This window comes from Giraffa tippelskirchi, chromosome 7 (genome assembly GCF_054371585.1).
Source record: "Giraffa tippelskirchi isolate mGirTip1 chromosome 7, T2T-mGirTip1v1.2.pri, whole genome shotgun sequence".
NCBI classification, from domain to species: Eukaryota; Metazoa; Chordata; class Mammalia; order Artiodactyla; family Giraffidae; genus Giraffa; species Giraffa tippelskirchi.
In genome coordinates this window covers 21,871,294-21,888,568 of record NC_137281.1, presented here as the reverse complement: position 1 = coordinate 21,888,568, position 17,275 = coordinate 21,871,294, and the positions used below count along the sequence as shown (strand labels likewise).

Sequence of the window (17,275 nt, the reverse complement as noted above, 5' to 3'; positions counted from 1 at the left end):
CTTACCCCGCTTTCTGCTAAGCTGGGAGCAGGAGCCCGAGTGACTCATCTATTCCTAGCTGTGCCTGCGTGCCCCTGCAGGCCATGCACTGTGTTAGAGGGCGTATTAGATACAAGCCCCCAGCGAGCTCACAGTCTAGCAGGAAGGGGGAGAACAGTGTGAGAGGGGAAGCCTGGGGGCTGCGGGTTCTCAGAGAAAAGACACTGGACCCATACTGGAAGGGGCTGATCAGCAAACTTTTGGAGAAAGTGAAACCTCAGTGATGAAGTGAGGAAGGTCAGTCCAAGAGAGGGGTGGGGCAGTCCCATCTCAACCTGCCTGGTCTAGGAGCTGGAGTTTGGCCTCCAAGAAAGAGCCCACCAGGCACTGACCTGCAACAGCTGATGTGACTGTGTTCCCCCGTCCACCCTACGTTTTTGTAGGTTTGCGATGTTGCCAAAGAAGCCCTACAGTGCCCCCCTGTCCCAGGAGGAGTCCACCCCAGTAACCTTGGCATCTGTCAGCTCGGCTGCAGTCCCAGCAATAGAGTCCCCTGAGATCGACCTAAGTGATTTTGTTAAGTAAGTGCAAACTCAAAGCCACAATGGGTATCTTTAAATAGCATTCTTTTCTCTACACTGAATTATATTCTCAAACTCATTCTTCATATCCTTCATTTATTCTTCCAGCAGTTTAATGAGTGCCTCCTCTCTGTTAGTCCCTTTGCTGGGCATCTGGGATCCAGAGTTAAAAGTCATCTCTGCTCTCAGAGAGTGTAGCCTCCTGATTCCTGAGGGACTGAGCCCTTCCTATCATGTTGCCTTCTCCATCTGCCCAAGGTCTGCAGCCAGGGTCAGGTCAAGTTTATTTAGAAGGCAGAAAAGGATGTGACAATTGGCCAAACCTTGTAGTCTCACGATAAAAATATTCCAATAAATGATGAAGCTTAACATTGAGCACTCGGGGGCACATCCAAATTGGCTGAAGGGTTGCCCGAGCTTTTGAGAATTTCTGTAAGTCAGATAAGGCCAGGAAAGAAGGGTTGGGGCCTCTGGAAAATTGGCTAGTTTGATGCCTTAGACTGCGTGTTTGGGGGCAGGGAGTAACAGAGCACTGACCAGCTTGAGAAAAGTGTCCTTTGAGTGAGAACCTCACTTATTCTTTGCGGTGCAGCAGAGGAGAGAGGAAGACAGGGCCCTCATGCAGCTGAAGACTGTGTTGTGATGGTGGCTGAATGAGTGATTCCCCACATTTCTTTAAACTTCCTAGGACTATTATTGTGGATGAAGATGTTGGATCTGAAGAAAGAGAACACAAAAAAGCGCAAGTGCCCATCCTGGCCATCTCGGACGTACGGTTTCTTTCTCTGGGGCGAGTGGGCTATGAATCTTTTTCCAGGTCACTTCCCAACCAAACGCCCACAGAACCATCACCTCAGTGACAACCCAGACACCTCAGCACATAGATTTTCTCTGTAATGGAAAAGCCAGTTACCCCTGACCTTGGCCATCACGCATTCTTCCCAGCCCCTAGATAGAGGCTACAAAAGAAGAACTGTCTTACATGGTAAAAAAGAAAAGAGCGAGAGAGTTTATAAATTCATACTCTTAAATTCTCCTTCTAGAATGATGGCCTAAGGAAATAATCAGGAATGATTATTACAATATATAATGCAATATGTATATTGTATATACATAGATGTATGTTAAAACACTTTAGAAATAGCAAAAAAATAGTTGAGAAAAAAAATTGCTTTGTGTCCGTGATGATCTGCAATCTTTTAAAATAGGATTTGTCTCAATAGTGGCAGAGTGGGGGGAAGCAAGCATTTTCACACTTTGTAGGTAGGGGTATAAATTAGCAGAGCCTTTATGACAGATAATTTCGCAGGTGTATCAAAATTTAATGGACAAGGAAATGGCAACCCACTCCAGTATTCTCACCTGGAAAATCCCATGGACAGAGAAGCCTGATGGGATATAGTCCATGGGGTTGCAAAGAGTCGGACATGACTTGGCAACTGAGCACATCAAAATTTAAAATACACAGTTCCTCTACTACAGTACTATTCTCCACATATGCCTTTAGGTTTACATAATGACAGGTAACTATCCTTGTACATAGCAGCTTTATTGGAAAAAGGAAGAAAAATTGGAAACTACTTAATTCTCCCAATGGGAGACTGGTTGAATAAATTACATCTGCACAAGGCAATATACTATGAAGTTCTTTTTTAGAAAATGAGAACTTTTTTCTTTTTACTGATTTGGAGCAATCCCTGATATGTTAAGTAAAAATACTATGTGTTCTGTTTTCTAAAGTATTTTAAATTATACATGTAAAGAATGTTTAGTCATGTGGGAAGGTGTCAGTCATGCCATAATGTTCACTGAAAAATCAAAATATAAATGTATTTGTATATACTCGCACTATGCACACACACATATATATAAATCTGCAGAATAACCTAATGATTGATTTGTATTTTGATCTTTGAAGCTTTCTGTGTATTTTTAAGATGTCATAGAAAATTTAAGAATAGAGAAAAATGAAAGCAAAAATTTTCAAAATCCCACCATTCATTGAAAAATTTTAGCATTTACCCTCCCAGATATCTCGATTTGCATATGAAAATCTGAGTGAATTTAGACACACTTGCCCTTGCAGGTGTGATACATAGGATATGTAATATCACACATATGAGATGAGATGGTTGGATGGCATCACCAACTCGATGGACATGAGTTTGAGCAAGCTCCGGGAGTTGGTGACGGACAGGGAAGCCTGGCGTGCTGCAGCCCACGGGGTCTCAAAGAGTCGGACACGACTGAGTTACTGAACTGAACTGAATATTACACAAATGGAACTGCTTTTTTACTCAGTAATGCACGTCATCCCTGGTCCATAAATGCACACTGCGTCATCCTCCACAGATAGAGGTACCAGACACACTTCACTTAAAGCGACCCCCCCCACCTGCCTAGTGATGGGCATTTAGTTTACTTCCAGAGTTTTGCTATTATAAATAACACTGCAGTAAACATCTTTGTACATACATCTTGGACACTTGCCCAGTTATATCTGGGCAGTTGGGGTGGGGGGAGGTGCTATTTTTAAAATATATACAACCTACTTCATTTTTCTGTAAGTGAAGGGAAGGAGCACATTGATGACAAATTATGAATGCTTACAAGTTTTTCCTCACACCTCGAATCCCTAGGGATTGAAAATGAACTCTGCTGAAACAGAAAGAATAGACGTGAACCAAAGCCACAGGGAGTTTCAGGAATCCCCGTGGAGCTTTGAACGGGATGAAATGTCTTCCATTGGGATAGAAGAAGTAAGTTAACACCTCATGGGCCCTAAAGTCGTCTGATACTAACTCTTCTTACTGAGCACCTGCCCCCAAGTTAGAAATTGAAATTTGCCCAAGCACTGTTACTGCCTTATCATCATGTATTTTCAGAATGCTGATTTAGTCACCTTTCGTAGAATCAAGCAACGTAAAGTGAGGAGTCAGTCTGTAAGTTGGCTGAACTTTAGCCCACCCTTTACAGACCCTCCTGTGGAATGACTTTCTCTACAGGTGTTTGATATTTTGCCCCTCTGTGGAGTCCTGCGGCCACACAGTAGCCACCAGATATCATTCACCTTCTATGGACACTGTGACATCACTGCACAGGCTAAGGCTCTGTGCGAAGTGGAAGGAGGACCCGCCTATGAGGTCATACTAAGGGGAGAGGCCTCCCTGGTCAGCTATTCCTTTGACACCAAGGATATTAACTATGGACTACAGGTATTGCCAGCCATTAGAAGGCGATTTTCTGGGTTTGTCTTCAATATTGGTCAAAGTTCTTGTGCTCTCATCTCTCCTTGAACCCGCAGTCTTCATAGTCTCACCATCAACCCTGACCTTGATCCCTAATCTGCGTCCTAACCCTGATCATCCTCCTACTGCCAACTACGTGCCAGACGTTTTCACTTGCTTTTCTTATTGTCTCCTCAAATTCTGCATGTTAGACCCTAAAATTTGGATCTTTATTCTCAATCCAAAAGCCCATTCCAGCCTATTTCTTTCTTTCAGTAGGACCCCTCCTTTCTCAGCCCCTTGAGTTTATGACCTCTATGGAATTTTCCACTGGACTCTGTCCCTCACCTCCCCACATCCTTACACCCTCCAGGGTTTGTTCCTTCATCAAGCATAATTCTTCTGAGCTGGTTTTCCTTTCCCATCACCCATGCACTTATCACACTCCAGGATCTCATCAAGCCATGCCTAAATTACTACTCAGACTATGATGTGTGTACGAATCACCTGGAGTCCTGTTCAAATGCAGATTCTGATTCAGTAGGTCCATGACGGAGCCTGAGACTGCATTTCTAACAAGCTCCCAGGTGATGTCAATGCTGCTGGTCCACGGACCCATGGAAACAAGGGATTACAATGCATTCCTGGCTTCTACCTATAACCCATCTAAATGTCACTGTCAGATAGATTTCCAAAAGATTACATTTTCATGCCATCAATCCCTGAACAGTTAACCCCAGAGGCATTTGGAAAAGCAGCATAGAGAAGAGAATTGTTCTGTGGTCAGAAGAACTGGGAGGTTATCTTACTTTTACTTCCTACTGACTGTGACTGTCACCTAACCTCTCAAAGTCTCACCGTCCCTCATCTATAAAATGGGAATGGGGTAGCAATTCCTATTTCACCAAGTAGTTATGGTTTCTTTAGTGTCTGGTCAGTACTGTGCCTGGACCAGAGAATGCATTCAATCATGAGTCACTCTGTGGATCAGAGCCAGGTTCCTCCACCTGAGTAAGGGTATCCTAAATCCCTCTGTTAACTGATGCTCCCTACATATTGACCTTTGTTTCTCATGATTTCCCATTATAAACCATTTATTCATTTATAGTCAGACTGGTTTACCCACTAGCCCTAATGCACCCCAGGCCTTCCTGCCTCCATCTTTCCTGTTGTTTTATCCCTTTCATCCTCCACTCTGCCAACTCCAAGCTCACACATACTGTAAGACCCAGCTCAGCTCTATCCCTCTGTTACCTTCCTCCTACACTACGTTCTCTTGGCACTTAAGTATGGTCTTTGCCATAATATAATGTACTTTCTAAATCTTGCTTTGGAATAATTGTCAGTTCTATGTCTGTACAGCTTCTCTTCCCAATTAGAATCAGTGTTATGTACTCAGATACTTTATCGCCTACCACATTTTAATGGGGATTAGACTCCCCATTATATAGCCACTGCATGTATTATTACTGAATTGCATGTGTACATGTATATTTATAAGTTAAAGACTGTGCTGAAAATCAAATTCACCCAATACCTATTGACACTTTGTGCATCATGTTGACTAAATAGAATTCTGTTTCACTCCTTATCTCCAAAGTCTTCTGGGTGATTGGTTCTGGCTCAGCTCAGAGTACTTCCTTTGAAGCAGCTAGTTCCTGCCCTGGTTTATTCTAAGAGCCCCTTAAGTGGCTTCAGTTTGTGATTATTGGACCTTTTGGGTTGTGTTAGCAAACTCTCAGGAAAAAGAACATGTCTGGCCTATTACTCCCATGTCTCTCTGTAAAAATAGAAACATTCATTCTAGAAAATTCTGAACTCAAATCTTATCTAAATCTTCTTAATGTAAAAAAGCTTACTTTAAGATCCTCTAATATGAATTCCTTGTGATGAAGAAACAGAGGTCTAAGGAGGTTACCCACAGCTGTACTAAACTAAACTAGTTGTTGGAAGACCTAAGACTAGAGGCAGACTCCAGGGTCCAGTGCTCCTCCCACCCCGTAGGCACCTGGCTGTGATACTAAAATGTGGATTGGCCCACATCTATCCTCTGGAGGAGGGCACGGCAATCCACTCCAGTATTCTTGCCTGGAGAATCCCATGGACAGAGCAGCCTGGCGGGCTACAGTCCATGGGATCTCAAAGAGTCAGACACGACTGAACCAGCTTAGTACACAGCACATACCTCATGGAAAATGAAATATGTGTATATGAGGCATGCTTGTCTACCCACCTTGGTCAGAATGATGGCAGAATCTCGGAGGGTGGGTGACAGGGGAGTCACTCTTTTCCTTTTTCTCCTCTCGAGCTGTTCGACCATGTCACAGAGAATGAAATCACACTCAAGAACACTGGGAAAGTTGGCTTTGAGTTCAGGGTTCTGACTGACCCCCAGTCTTCACCAGACAACCTTCTACCAGGAGTGCCCCTCATCCAGCCTCTCTCAGTAAGTAGCCTACCCCACACCCACCCATGACAGCCACTGATCATGGTAGGAGGGGCCCAAACTCAAACCTGCAAGCCACACCCTAGAGTATATAAAATGGTATATAACAATATATAAAGTTTCATTTTATACATTTTTATTTCTGTGTTTTTTTTTTATTAAATAAATTTATTTGTTTTAGTTGGGGGCTAATTACTTTACAATATTGTAGTAGTTTTTGCCATACATTGACATGAATCAGCCATGGGTTTATATGTGTTCCCCTTCCTGGACCCCCCTCCCACCTCCCTCCCCATCCCATCCCTCTGGGTCATCCCATTACCCCAGCCCTGAGCCCTTGTCTCATGCATCGAACATGGAATGGTGTTCTGTTTCACATATGATAATATACATGTTTCAATGCTATTCTCCCAGAACGTCCCACCCTCACCTTCTCCCTCAGAGTCCATAAGACTGTTCTATGCATCTGTGTCTCTTATTATTTCTGTGTTATTTAAGACACAAGATTTAATGACTATTAAGTGTTCTTTCTGGACTGTATATTTTATCAATTTTAAATAACCACTTTCTTCCCTTTTAATGCTTTTTACTTTGAATTCTTCTTTGTTTATTAATATTAATTCACAATATTAATATCGCATCTTTTGAAGTAGAAAGGTAACTGTCTTTCACAAGGTTTGGTATGTTGTTTTTACTGTGGTTCATTTCTATACATTTTATAGTAATCATGAGTGTATCTTTTTCTTGCTTATATGTTCATTCCATCATTCTGGCTTCCCTGGTAGCTCAGCTGGTAAAGAATCTACCTGCAATGCAGGAGACCCTGGTTTGATTCCTGGGTTGGGAAGATCCCCTGGAGAAGGGATAGGCTACCCACTCCAGTATTCTTGGGTTTCCGTGGTGGCTCAGACAGTAAAGAATCCGCCTGTAATGTGGGAGACCTGAGTTCGGTCCCTGGGCTGGGAAGATCCCCTGGAGGAGGGCTTGGCAACCATTCCAGTATTCTTGCCTGGAGAATCCCCATGGACAGAGGAGCCTGGTGGGTTACAGTCCATGGGGTTGCAAAGAGTCAGACATGACTGAGCGACTAAGCACACAACACACCTTCATTCTGGGGATCTCTGTCTTTCATTTCTTATCTAGTCAAGTATTGCTTCTACCCTACTTTCTCTAGTCTTTCTCTAGCCTGCTAAAGCAAATGTTAGACATATGTTGGACCTTCTCACTCTGTCCTTAACCTATATTTCACATGTGTATGTCTTTACTCTTCATCTCTCTATACTGTTTTCTAGATAACTACCTCAGCTCTTTCAGTTAACCAATTTTCTTTTCAATTGAGTATAATCTACTGTTTAGCCCTACTCTCTTAATTTCAGAAATTCCATCTGATTGACCACTTTCACTTGGGATTTTAATTTCTTCATTTATCACTAATCATTTTGTACATTCTTTTAAATTTTTCTAACTGAGTTATTATTATTCCTACTTATGTGACTGTTGACTCTCTTTCATTATAAATGCTTTCCCTATATGATATGTAATCTTTGACTTGGGGTCATCTTCAGCTGAGAGTGTTCTCTCTGGGAGAACCTCATTTACCCTGGATTGTAATGTGATGCTACCAATAGTGTTGCACTTGTTTTTGCCAGGTACCTCAAGGGATCAGATTTTGAGTTAATATTTTGACCTGGATTAACCACAGTGATCTGTCAGTGTACATTAAGACTCCATAAGTTTGCATGACTCGGGCTTTTTCTTATCTTCAGTCTCTAATTTTTCCTCAAAGAATATACATCAGTTGTAACATCAAAAGACAATAAAATATGTTAAAAAATTATTAGAGGCCCCTTCAAAGATGACTTTTAAAGCACTTCTAAATAACTTGAATCTATAATAGCATTTTCCCCGGTTTATATTCTAGGCTGATTTGCCTTTTCTGGTAGTTTTTTACCATACAATTCTCCCACTTTTATTTTCTGATTACTGACCTAGAGTTTTTATTTTATGACCTTATTCACAATTTTTAAGATTTATTATATGATATTTGATATATGTACAAGATATCCATGTCATGTGTTTGACTTATAGAGCATAATAAAAAAATGAATACCTATGTACCTACCACCCATCTTCAAACTCAGAACATTACTAATATATTTGAAATCTCTTGTGTGTTGGTACATGTAGTTCAACATACTGCAGTCTACCCAGGCTCTTTTCATCTTTCACTCCTCCTGGCTACCCCTGGGCCAGCAACCAACAGTCTGAATTTTATGTTTGTCATTCTCTCTGTAAAATACAGTTTTATTACATATGTATGCATCTTTACATTGAGTACTTTTAGTTTATTAATTTACCAAAACTTCTAAGCACCTGCAATGATCAGGTATTTTTCTAGAACTTGTAATCTAATAGTAAACAAAACATACAGATATACCTGCCCTCATGGTGATTTCATTTTATGAGATTTTGCTTTATCTTGAGCTTTATAAAAATGGCATCAGTACCTGTAATTTGTGCAATTTTTCCCCCTAATATTTTGTTTTTAAGGCTAGTCTGCATTGTTGCATGTAGCTATAGTTCATTTGTTTTCACTAATGTACAATACTCTTTTTGTAACTACTACATTGAAAGTAGTTTTCCTTTTCCCTGTCAAAACACATTTGGAGATTTCCACCCCCAAGTTTTGCTGTAAAATAATCCTGCTACAGATACCCTTGTACCTGTGTCCCAGCCAACAGGTGGAAGAGTTTTCACAGCGAATTTTCCTAGGAGTGAAATTGTGAGGTCATAGGCTATGCATTTGTTCAACTTTATAAGGAGGTGCTAACACAGTTTTCACGATGATTTTTCCTGTGAAAAATCTGGTGATTTCCCGCTAGATGTAAATGAGTTTCTTTGGGCTCATAGTCTCACTGAAATTTGGCAAAGTTGGCCAATCTTATGGTTAAAATTTTTTTCATTATGATCTTAATTTTCATTTCCTGATTACTTATGAGAATAAGCAGCTTTCACTGTGTTGACTTGCTGTTCCGGTTTCCTCTTTTATGAAATGCCTGCCTATATATGCTGCCTATTTTTCTATTGTCTGTCTTTTTCTCACACCTGCATAGGAATGAACCTTGGGAGAGGAGTGTGAGTGGACACTATGGCATACACTAAGCCCTTGGGATTATTCAGTGCATCGAGCTGCTGGAAGCAAGAGTCTATTGTAAATTTTACTTAAAGTTCTCTCTGATCTTTCTGCCACATAGGGTTTTATCAGTTCCCATAAAGAGCAAGTATTGAAGGTTTATTACTTACCTGGAGTGCCTGAGATCTTTCAAAGAAGTTTCCAGATACAAATTGCCCACCTGAACCCAGAAAATATTACTCTGAGTGGAGAGGGAATCTTTCCCCGAATCTGCCTCGATCTCCCCAGGAACCTCAAAGGTACTTCTACCCCCTGTAATATTTCCCCACTGGATGACAAGATGCATTTTAGCTGCTTATCAAAAGAGGGCTGGCAGTCTGCATTATTTGTTTGGCAGTCCTCCCTTTTGTGTTATTCCTCAGTTGCAAAACACAGCAAGAGTTGAAATTGACTGGATGACCTGAGATGAGTGCAACAAGATATGTCCATGACAGTCCCAAATTAAGACGTTTGGCCAATTTCACCGTTATTAAATTACAGAGTGATCAGGACTTCACACTTCCAAATGCCTTTTCTTCCATGGCATATTCCTTCCAGCTGCACTCTCTCCCTGAGTTGTCACTCGTGGTTGGCCATTGAGAAGGCTAAGGCTAATTTTACTGCATGGAGTACAATTCTCAAAATATAAACTGTAAAGAGAAGCAACCAAAGTTCCAACCCATTATGCTGGCATTACTCAGTTTGGGGGCTAATTTAGACTTTTATTAATTGTCTGCCCACATCCCTGGCCAAGGCTTTTCTGGGAAACATCCAGATCCTAGAGCCATCACTCTGTACCAGAGTATTTCTGGCTTAGCAGATTCTGAAGCTCAACTAAGCAGCTTTTTGAGCCATGGACTGACTCTGGATCTTTCTTCCTGATATGGGCTGCAGGATGAGGAGTCAAGAGAAACTTCCAAGTCTTCAAGCTCCTTGAAACCCACATTCCCTAAGCAGCTTCAGACTAAGCTCTCTCACCTCAGCCCTTCCTCCTACCCCACTCCCCAAAGTCACTAACTCACCTGTTGATTCATTATATCCCAATTGTCTGCTTCCTGAAAATATGAACACAAATATTAGTAAATCTAAGACCATGTTACTCTCTAGCATCTAGAGTTCCAACCAGACATAGGTTAGTCCAGCTCCACATACAATTTCAAGAAAGAAACCCTTTGCCTCATGGCTGAAAACTGAATGCCAATCTGGCCTCTTTGTGGCAGCACACATGTTTAACCAGTAGAGAGCTTTAAAATGATTTAAATCTGAGTATTAGTTGGGTCTTCTCTGCTCCAGTTCACCGCAGTCTCAGCACTTCCTATGGTTTCACAGAAGGCACTTTAATTACTTTGTCTACTTGGGTATTTGAATTTGTGCTGGCTTACTGGTGAACTTGGGTGTCTGACATTTCTCCTGCCATTGCCCACCCTCCCTGATTCAGGGGGGACTGTAGCTTATTTCAGTTCAGTTCAGTCGCTCAGTCGTGTCCGACTCTTTGCGACCCCATGAATTGCAGCACGCCAGGCCTCTCTGTCCATCACCAACTCCTGGAGTCTACCCAAACCCATGTCCATCGAGTCAGTGATGCCATCCAACCATCTCATCCTCTCTCGTCCCCTTCTCCTCCTGCCCCCAGTCCTACCCAGCATTTAGTTGTAGTTAAAGAAACTTGAATCAAATATATTCTTTTAGTTAGTAGATAATCAATAAACATGAAGACCAACCTAAGGGTGACCATCCACCTGGGTTTGCCCAACATAGAGAGGTTTCCCAAGTGGTACAGCCGTCTGTGCTTAAATTGGCAAAATATCAAGTAACCTGGGATCCAGTTGGTCACCCCATGACTGACTCAGGATGTTACTGCCATAAAGTTCTTGAGAACTAGATGGTAGCTCATGAAAGCATAATGTTATAAACTTCAGTGAGGTCTCTGGTACAAAATATCCTCTGAAGCAGAGAAAACATGGCAGGCGAAGTATCACGAAGTTCACTTCCCTTCTCACTTTATTGACCCTGAGCTTAGAATCTATGTTTTAGGCATAATTCATGTATTTCTAGCCACCCAGATTTCCTTCTAATTCCAACCCCCACAGGATGTGAAAAGTATGAGATCTTCTTAAATCAGGCCAGAAAAAACCTAGAGAAAGAGTGCAATAAATGTGAAACGCTTGCTCACTTAGAGACACCAGAGGAGAATGTGCCTGACGATGAATCTTCTGAGGTAAGATTGGCCTCACTCTGCACAGGAACTAGATTCACAGGAAGCTGCAAGAAAAAAAAAAAAAGATTTTCCCAATAGTAACATCTTACGTAACTATAGAACCATATAGAAACTAGAAAACTGACATTGGTACAAGCCACAGAGCTTATTCAGATTTCATCAGTTTTATATGTACTTGTATGTCTGTCTGTCTGCATGTCTACATGTGTATGCATATCTGTATGTGTGTGTGATTCTACCCACTTTTTCCATGTATAGCTTTGTGTAAATACCACCACAATTAAAACACAAAAGTGTTTCATCTCCTAAGTATCCCTTGTGCTTGTTAAAGGAAAATAGAATTACAAACAAACTCTCTTTCCAACCCACAAAATCTCTCCACAAAGAAAGAATCCAACTTTATTATTGATGAGCATTAAAGGAGAAAGTGCTCCATGTTTCTGCCAGTCTGCTAGGAGATTGCAAAGACAGAAAGAAATCTCAGTCTTTCATGGAGCCAAGCAGATACAATCCCACTATATATAACCCATTATATGCATGTTCTCAAACAGTAACTAGTCCTTAAGAACTATAACTAGTCCTTGGGTAAGAGGTCTTGACAGCACCATTTGTCACACTTAATTCATGCTGAACTCACATGGTAATTGGAATGACCATCTGTGTTAGCTAATTGGCTTTACCCAAAGGGAAAACAAACCTCTTGTGTTTTTATGATAGAGTCCCCTGAAGTTGGACTCGATCCTCCCACGGAAACTGGAAGACGGGGCTCTGTATTCCCTGATGGTGACACAGAGATGTCAAACCATGTCAAAGAGATGGTTCCCGGGTCCTTGAGAAAGACACTCCTGGGTTATGAAGCTGACAAAAGGCTTACCCTCTAAAAATATTTATATATATATTTCTAAGAGACAAAGAACTTGCAAGTTTTCTCAAGTAAATGCTCAAGAAAAGTGAAGCTGGAATAAGTCTCCACCCTTATTTTTAACAAGGAGAATTGAGCCTCTGTATTTTTTTGTCTGTGCTGCACAGCTTGCAGGATCTCAGTTCCTGGATTAAACCTGGACTGCAGCAGTGAAAGTCCAGAATACTAACCACTCAGCAACCGTGAACTCCCTTGAGCCTCTTATTTTTAATTTGTTTTTGCCCTTACATGCTTACATTGATTTAGCTATCCCCAGGCTCCCCACCCCTTTCTCCTGGCAACCACTATAGTTCTCCATCTCTGTACTCTTGTTATGAGCATAGAAGTTATATAAATGGAATCATACAATATGCAACCTTTGGAGATGTTTGTTTCATTCAGCATAATGCCCTTGAGAACCATTAACTTGAACAGTTCATTCCTTACTTCATTGCTGAGTAATATTCCATGGCATAGATGCACAGTTTGTTTAGCCCACTCTATCCTGCAATAAAAATTTTAACCCCATAGTTATACTGTATATCTATTTAGTACTCTGACCCCTTGGAGGGCCACAAGCCATTGTAATATCTAAGATTTTCTGACTTTCCCTCCACAAAGCGGTTTTTGCCCCCTTGGGGTGATATTGCCCCCACTGAGAATACATATTCTAAAAGAGTTTATTCACTTGCTCTTCTCTCTTGCTCCAGTTAAATGCTCACCTCCAGATGGAAGTAGAGCGACTTATAGTCCAAGACTATGCCATAGAACATCAGAAATCAATTGTCCCTGGTTCCATGGATGACTTCTACCATCGGAGTCGCCGTAAACCAATCAAGTAAGCGACCTTCCCTGTCGTGTTTGTTTCAGAATGTAGCAGAGCCGGTGGTGCCCTCCACCAGAGTGCTTCCTGAATTAATGGTTGATCATGTTGGGATGAAATCCACTCGCTTCACATATCTGCTGTTCTCCAGCAGCCAGCCAGCCAGGCAGGTCTCTGCCTCTTAGAAACCTCCCACTTTGTGTAATAGACAGGCCGGGCTTCAGGTGCTTAAGGACCAGCACTGACTGCATTTAGAGATGAGGGCTAACGCAGAAGCGTGGTCTCCTGGGGGAGGTGTCTCGTCCGTAGCCTCCATTCTGGAGAGTGGGGGTCCTCTACCCCACAGAGGGGACTTCCGCAGAGGAAACAGACGAGAGCCTCACACTGTCTCACACATGGAAACACGAGTGGTAAGGAGAGCTTGTTCCCTGTTTCAGAGTCCAGCTGCCAGAATACATCCTGGACTTTGGCTACATCATCCTCGGTGACGTCCGAACCCACATCATCAAGATCACCAACACCAGTCGCTTTCCAGTGTCCTTCCATGCAGAGAAGCGTGTCCTTCATGACACAGGTGACCAGGCTGGAGACCCTTCCGATCGTATGCTGTCATTTCTGACAAGTTACCCAGCTGTACTCTCCTGGAGAGGTGGTTGTGTTTCTTCTGGGATCAGCTGAAAGAAGGGTTGGGCTATTAATCAATACTTTGAGTGATTGTCCTGCCTCAGACGGGCTCTCTCTAGAGCAGCTCTTGATTGCTACTTTTCCTTCCCACAAAGAAGTTTTATTTGTCTTGGTCCAGGCTTCAGTATTGAGCTAGATCGTGTGAAGAATCTGCCTTACTGTGAAACGGAAACATTTGAAGTGCGATTTGACACACAAGGAGGCAATGTTTCTGTTGGCAACAAAGAGGTCATTCTGCCCATCAAGGTAAGACACGCCACTGGGTCCGGCTGATCCTCGCCAGCTTCCAGCCCTGCTTGCCAATCACCCTGTGATGATCCACAGCTATTTCAAAGCCATGATTCTTCCTCCAAGCCTGTGCTATATGGTAACAGCAATTTTATGCCCACTCTAGGTGGTCGGAGGGCCACCAGTTCACATCTGTCTCCAAGCCAAGGTGACCATTCCCAGTATGACACTGTCTTGTGGAAAAGTGGAGTTTGCCATAATTCAGTGTGGACAGTGCCTTGTGGAAACTATTCAGCTTTCCAATCATCTCCAAGTCCCTTGTGAATGGTTTGTCCAGAGTCATAAGCAAGTTGTTAGCAAGGTAAGTGAGTTTTGGCCCGTTGGCGCCTTTTTTCCATCTCCATTTATGCCAGTTTTATAATTCTAGACTTTCACTCTCTTCATTTCACTCTCCTGCTCAAAGACTTTCAGTGACATCCACTGCCTCCTGAATAAAATATAGGTCCTCAGCCCAACACTCAAGGGCCTATCAGGTCATGCTATCTGGCGAATATCTTATTTATCTTTGTGTCCCTGATTCCACACATCCCCTGACACCTGGGGGGTAATCAGTAAACACAAGTTGAGTGAATGGAGAATGCAATCATTTTCCAAAGAAAACGATCTAATTGTCTAATATTACTTCACCAGCTGGAGAAACACATGCCAAAATACTTAAGACGCAAACTATGTGCTGAATTAAAGCCAAAGACACGCATCTTTGAGATTCAGCCCACTTCTGGTGTCTTGGATCCTGGTGAGAGGTCCAACGTGCAAGTGAAATTCATGCCCAAAGAAGAGGTAAGCTTTAAAGAAATGTAGTCAGACTCCCTGGATCTCTTTGAGATTTACTCGAAGTCCGTGCTTAATCGATCTCCAGGGAAGCTTTGAGTGACCTGTCCCTCATTGTTCTGATTATGACATCCAGTCCTCTGGTTCATACAGGAGCTGTGTCCTGGTGGTTAGGAGCACCACTGCTGGACTCGGCAGCAGCAGCGCCGATTCCTATCTAACACCCTGACTGTTGTCAGCAGGTCTGGCTCAGTGGCCTTCTTCCTCTGCGCTCGGAGGCAGCATGATTTTGGACAAATTACTCAGCCTCACTAGGCCTCAGTTTGCTCACAGATAAAATGAAAAATAATAATATCATATGTCCCCAAATCCCTATTCCTATTTCAAAATCCAATAAGATCTAAAAACGGGGGTGGGGAAGGGGGAAATTTCATAAGTTTCAGACCCAAACTCATTTGGCAGAAAAACCTAATCTGAACTGACATGAGACTACTTAACCTTTATTTACCCACCTTGGTTTGCAGACTCAAACACTACAGCCACAGAAATAATAATGTGCTTGATTCCAGGGGACCCTGCAGAGGATACTTTATAACATAGGGCATATACGGTATGTTTACCTTTTTAAAAATCTGAATTTTTAAAGCATCTGGCCCCTAGGGTTTCAGGTAAGACATTATTGACCTGCAATAGCTACCTCCTAGGGTCATTTTGAAGAGGAAATGAATTAATGTGAATAAAATGCACAGCATTCTGCTCTATATGTACTGGCTCAATATCTACTTACTATTGTCATCAGTAGTTGTGATAATAAGTACTTCCTGATAAACATGCTCCCTGGGCCTCACAAATGTCTCTTTTGCAAACACCACCAACACAAAGCTACTCCTGACAAAGAACACAGTGAAAAACAATAAAATCCTAGAACCAGAGAGGATCTCAAGAGGTTACACTGTAAAGACTTTTTCTCAAAGCCTAAGGCATTTGGGAGATGTTTTTCTCTATTCTTTTAAAAGAAAAACTGGATGTGAGTTTTATAAAACACCTGTAGTTAACTCCTGTTTTCAGGGTAACAGCTTTGATGAGATGCTTAAGAATCTAGTGAGAAGAAAGAAAAGTGAATGGTTTCATATTTGATTCTAAAATAGAGTCCCTGTTTCTATCATTGTCAAAATCTCTCTGATCCTTGAAAAGAAAAGAAAACTATTGTTTGTCATTCTTAGGAAGTCCTAAGGCTATCAAGGGGTTACTCAAGATTTTGGATATCTTACTGAATGAGAGAATTACCAGTAAATATAGTAAAAAACATAGATTTGTTTGCACAATTCCATAAATGCTGAATTAGAATTGATCAAAATTAATAAAATATTTACGCCAAATGGGAGAGGAATTTTTTAAGCATTTTTATTAAAGTATAGATAACTTACAGTATACAATGTTGTGTTAGTTTCAAGTGCACAGCAAAGTGATTCAGTTATATATAAAAATATATATATATATATTCTTTTTCAGACTCTTGTCTATTATAGGTTATTAAAAGATATTGAGTAGAGTTCCCTGTTCTATACGATAGGTCTTTGTTGTTTACCTATTTTGTTAATAGTAGTGTATATATGTTAATCCCAAAGGCTTTAATTTATTTTTGCTCCCGCCCCACTATCCCTTTTTGTAACCATGAATTTGTTTTCTATGGCTGTGAGTTTATTTCTGCTTTGTAAATGAGTTCATTTGTATCACTTTTTTAGATTCCACATATGTGATATGTCTTTGGCTTACTTCACTTAGTATCTCTAGGTCCATCCATGTTGCTAATGGTATTATTTCATTCTTTTTTATTCTATTGTATGTATATACCCCATCATCTTTATCCATTCATCTTTTGATGGACATTTAGGTTGCTTCCATGTCTTGACTATTGTAAACAGTGCTGTTATGAACATTAGGATGCATCTTTTCAAATTAGAGTTGGGAGAGGAATTTATTGACTGTGTACAAGGGCTTCCCAGGTGGAGCTAGTGGTAAAGAACCCACCTGCCAATACGGGAAACATAAGAGATGCAGATTCAATCCCTGGGTCAGAAGATCCCCTGGAGAAGGAAATGGTAACCCACTCCAGTATTTTTGCCTGGAAAGTCCCATGGACAGAAGAGCCTGGCGGGCTACAGTCCATAGGATCACAAAGAAT

At 41.6% G+C, this 17,275-nt stretch overlaps 1 protein-coding gene and 1 long non-coding RNA gene across 2 annotated transcripts in view; one reads left to right on the top strand and one right to left on the bottom strand.

Moving 5' to 3' along the window:
- HYDIN (HYDIN axonemal central pair apparatus protein) overlaps positions 1 to 17,275 on the top strand; it is a 339,593-nt gene that overhangs the window by 219,903 nt on the left and 102,415 nt on the right. Inside the window, exons 24-35 of the mRNA XM_081512491.1 lie at positions 423 to 560; positions 1,249 to 1,330; positions 3,200 to 3,319; positions 3,566 to 3,775; positions 6,096 to 6,233; positions 9,488 to 9,665; positions 11,496 to 11,623; positions 13,235 to 13,362; positions 13,785 to 13,921; positions 14,150 to 14,277; positions 14,426 to 14,620; positions 14,950 to 15,099. Coding sequence (XP_081368617.1) covers positions 423 to 560; positions 1,249 to 1,330; positions 3,200 to 3,319; positions 3,566 to 3,775; positions 6,096 to 6,233; positions 9,488 to 9,665; positions 11,496 to 11,623; positions 13,235 to 13,362; positions 13,785 to 13,921; positions 14,150 to 14,277; positions 14,426 to 14,620; positions 14,950 to 15,099 — 1,732 coding nt within the window. The remainder of the gene's footprint in view (positions 1 to 422; positions 561 to 1,248; positions 1,331 to 3,199; positions 3,320 to 3,565; positions 3,776 to 6,095; positions 6,234 to 9,487; positions 9,666 to 11,495; positions 11,624 to 13,234; positions 13,363 to 13,784; positions 13,922 to 14,149; positions 14,278 to 14,425; positions 14,621 to 14,949; positions 15,100 to 17,275) is intronic.
- LOC145514539 (uncharacterized) lies at positions 591 to 3,637 on the bottom strand. The gene is made up of 2 exons (XR_014060203.1): positions 3,463 to 3,637; positions 591 to 1,277 (listed from the first exon to the last, which is right to left on the bottom strand). It is a non-coding gene; the product is annotated as an uncharacterized LOC145514539 (long non-coding RNA).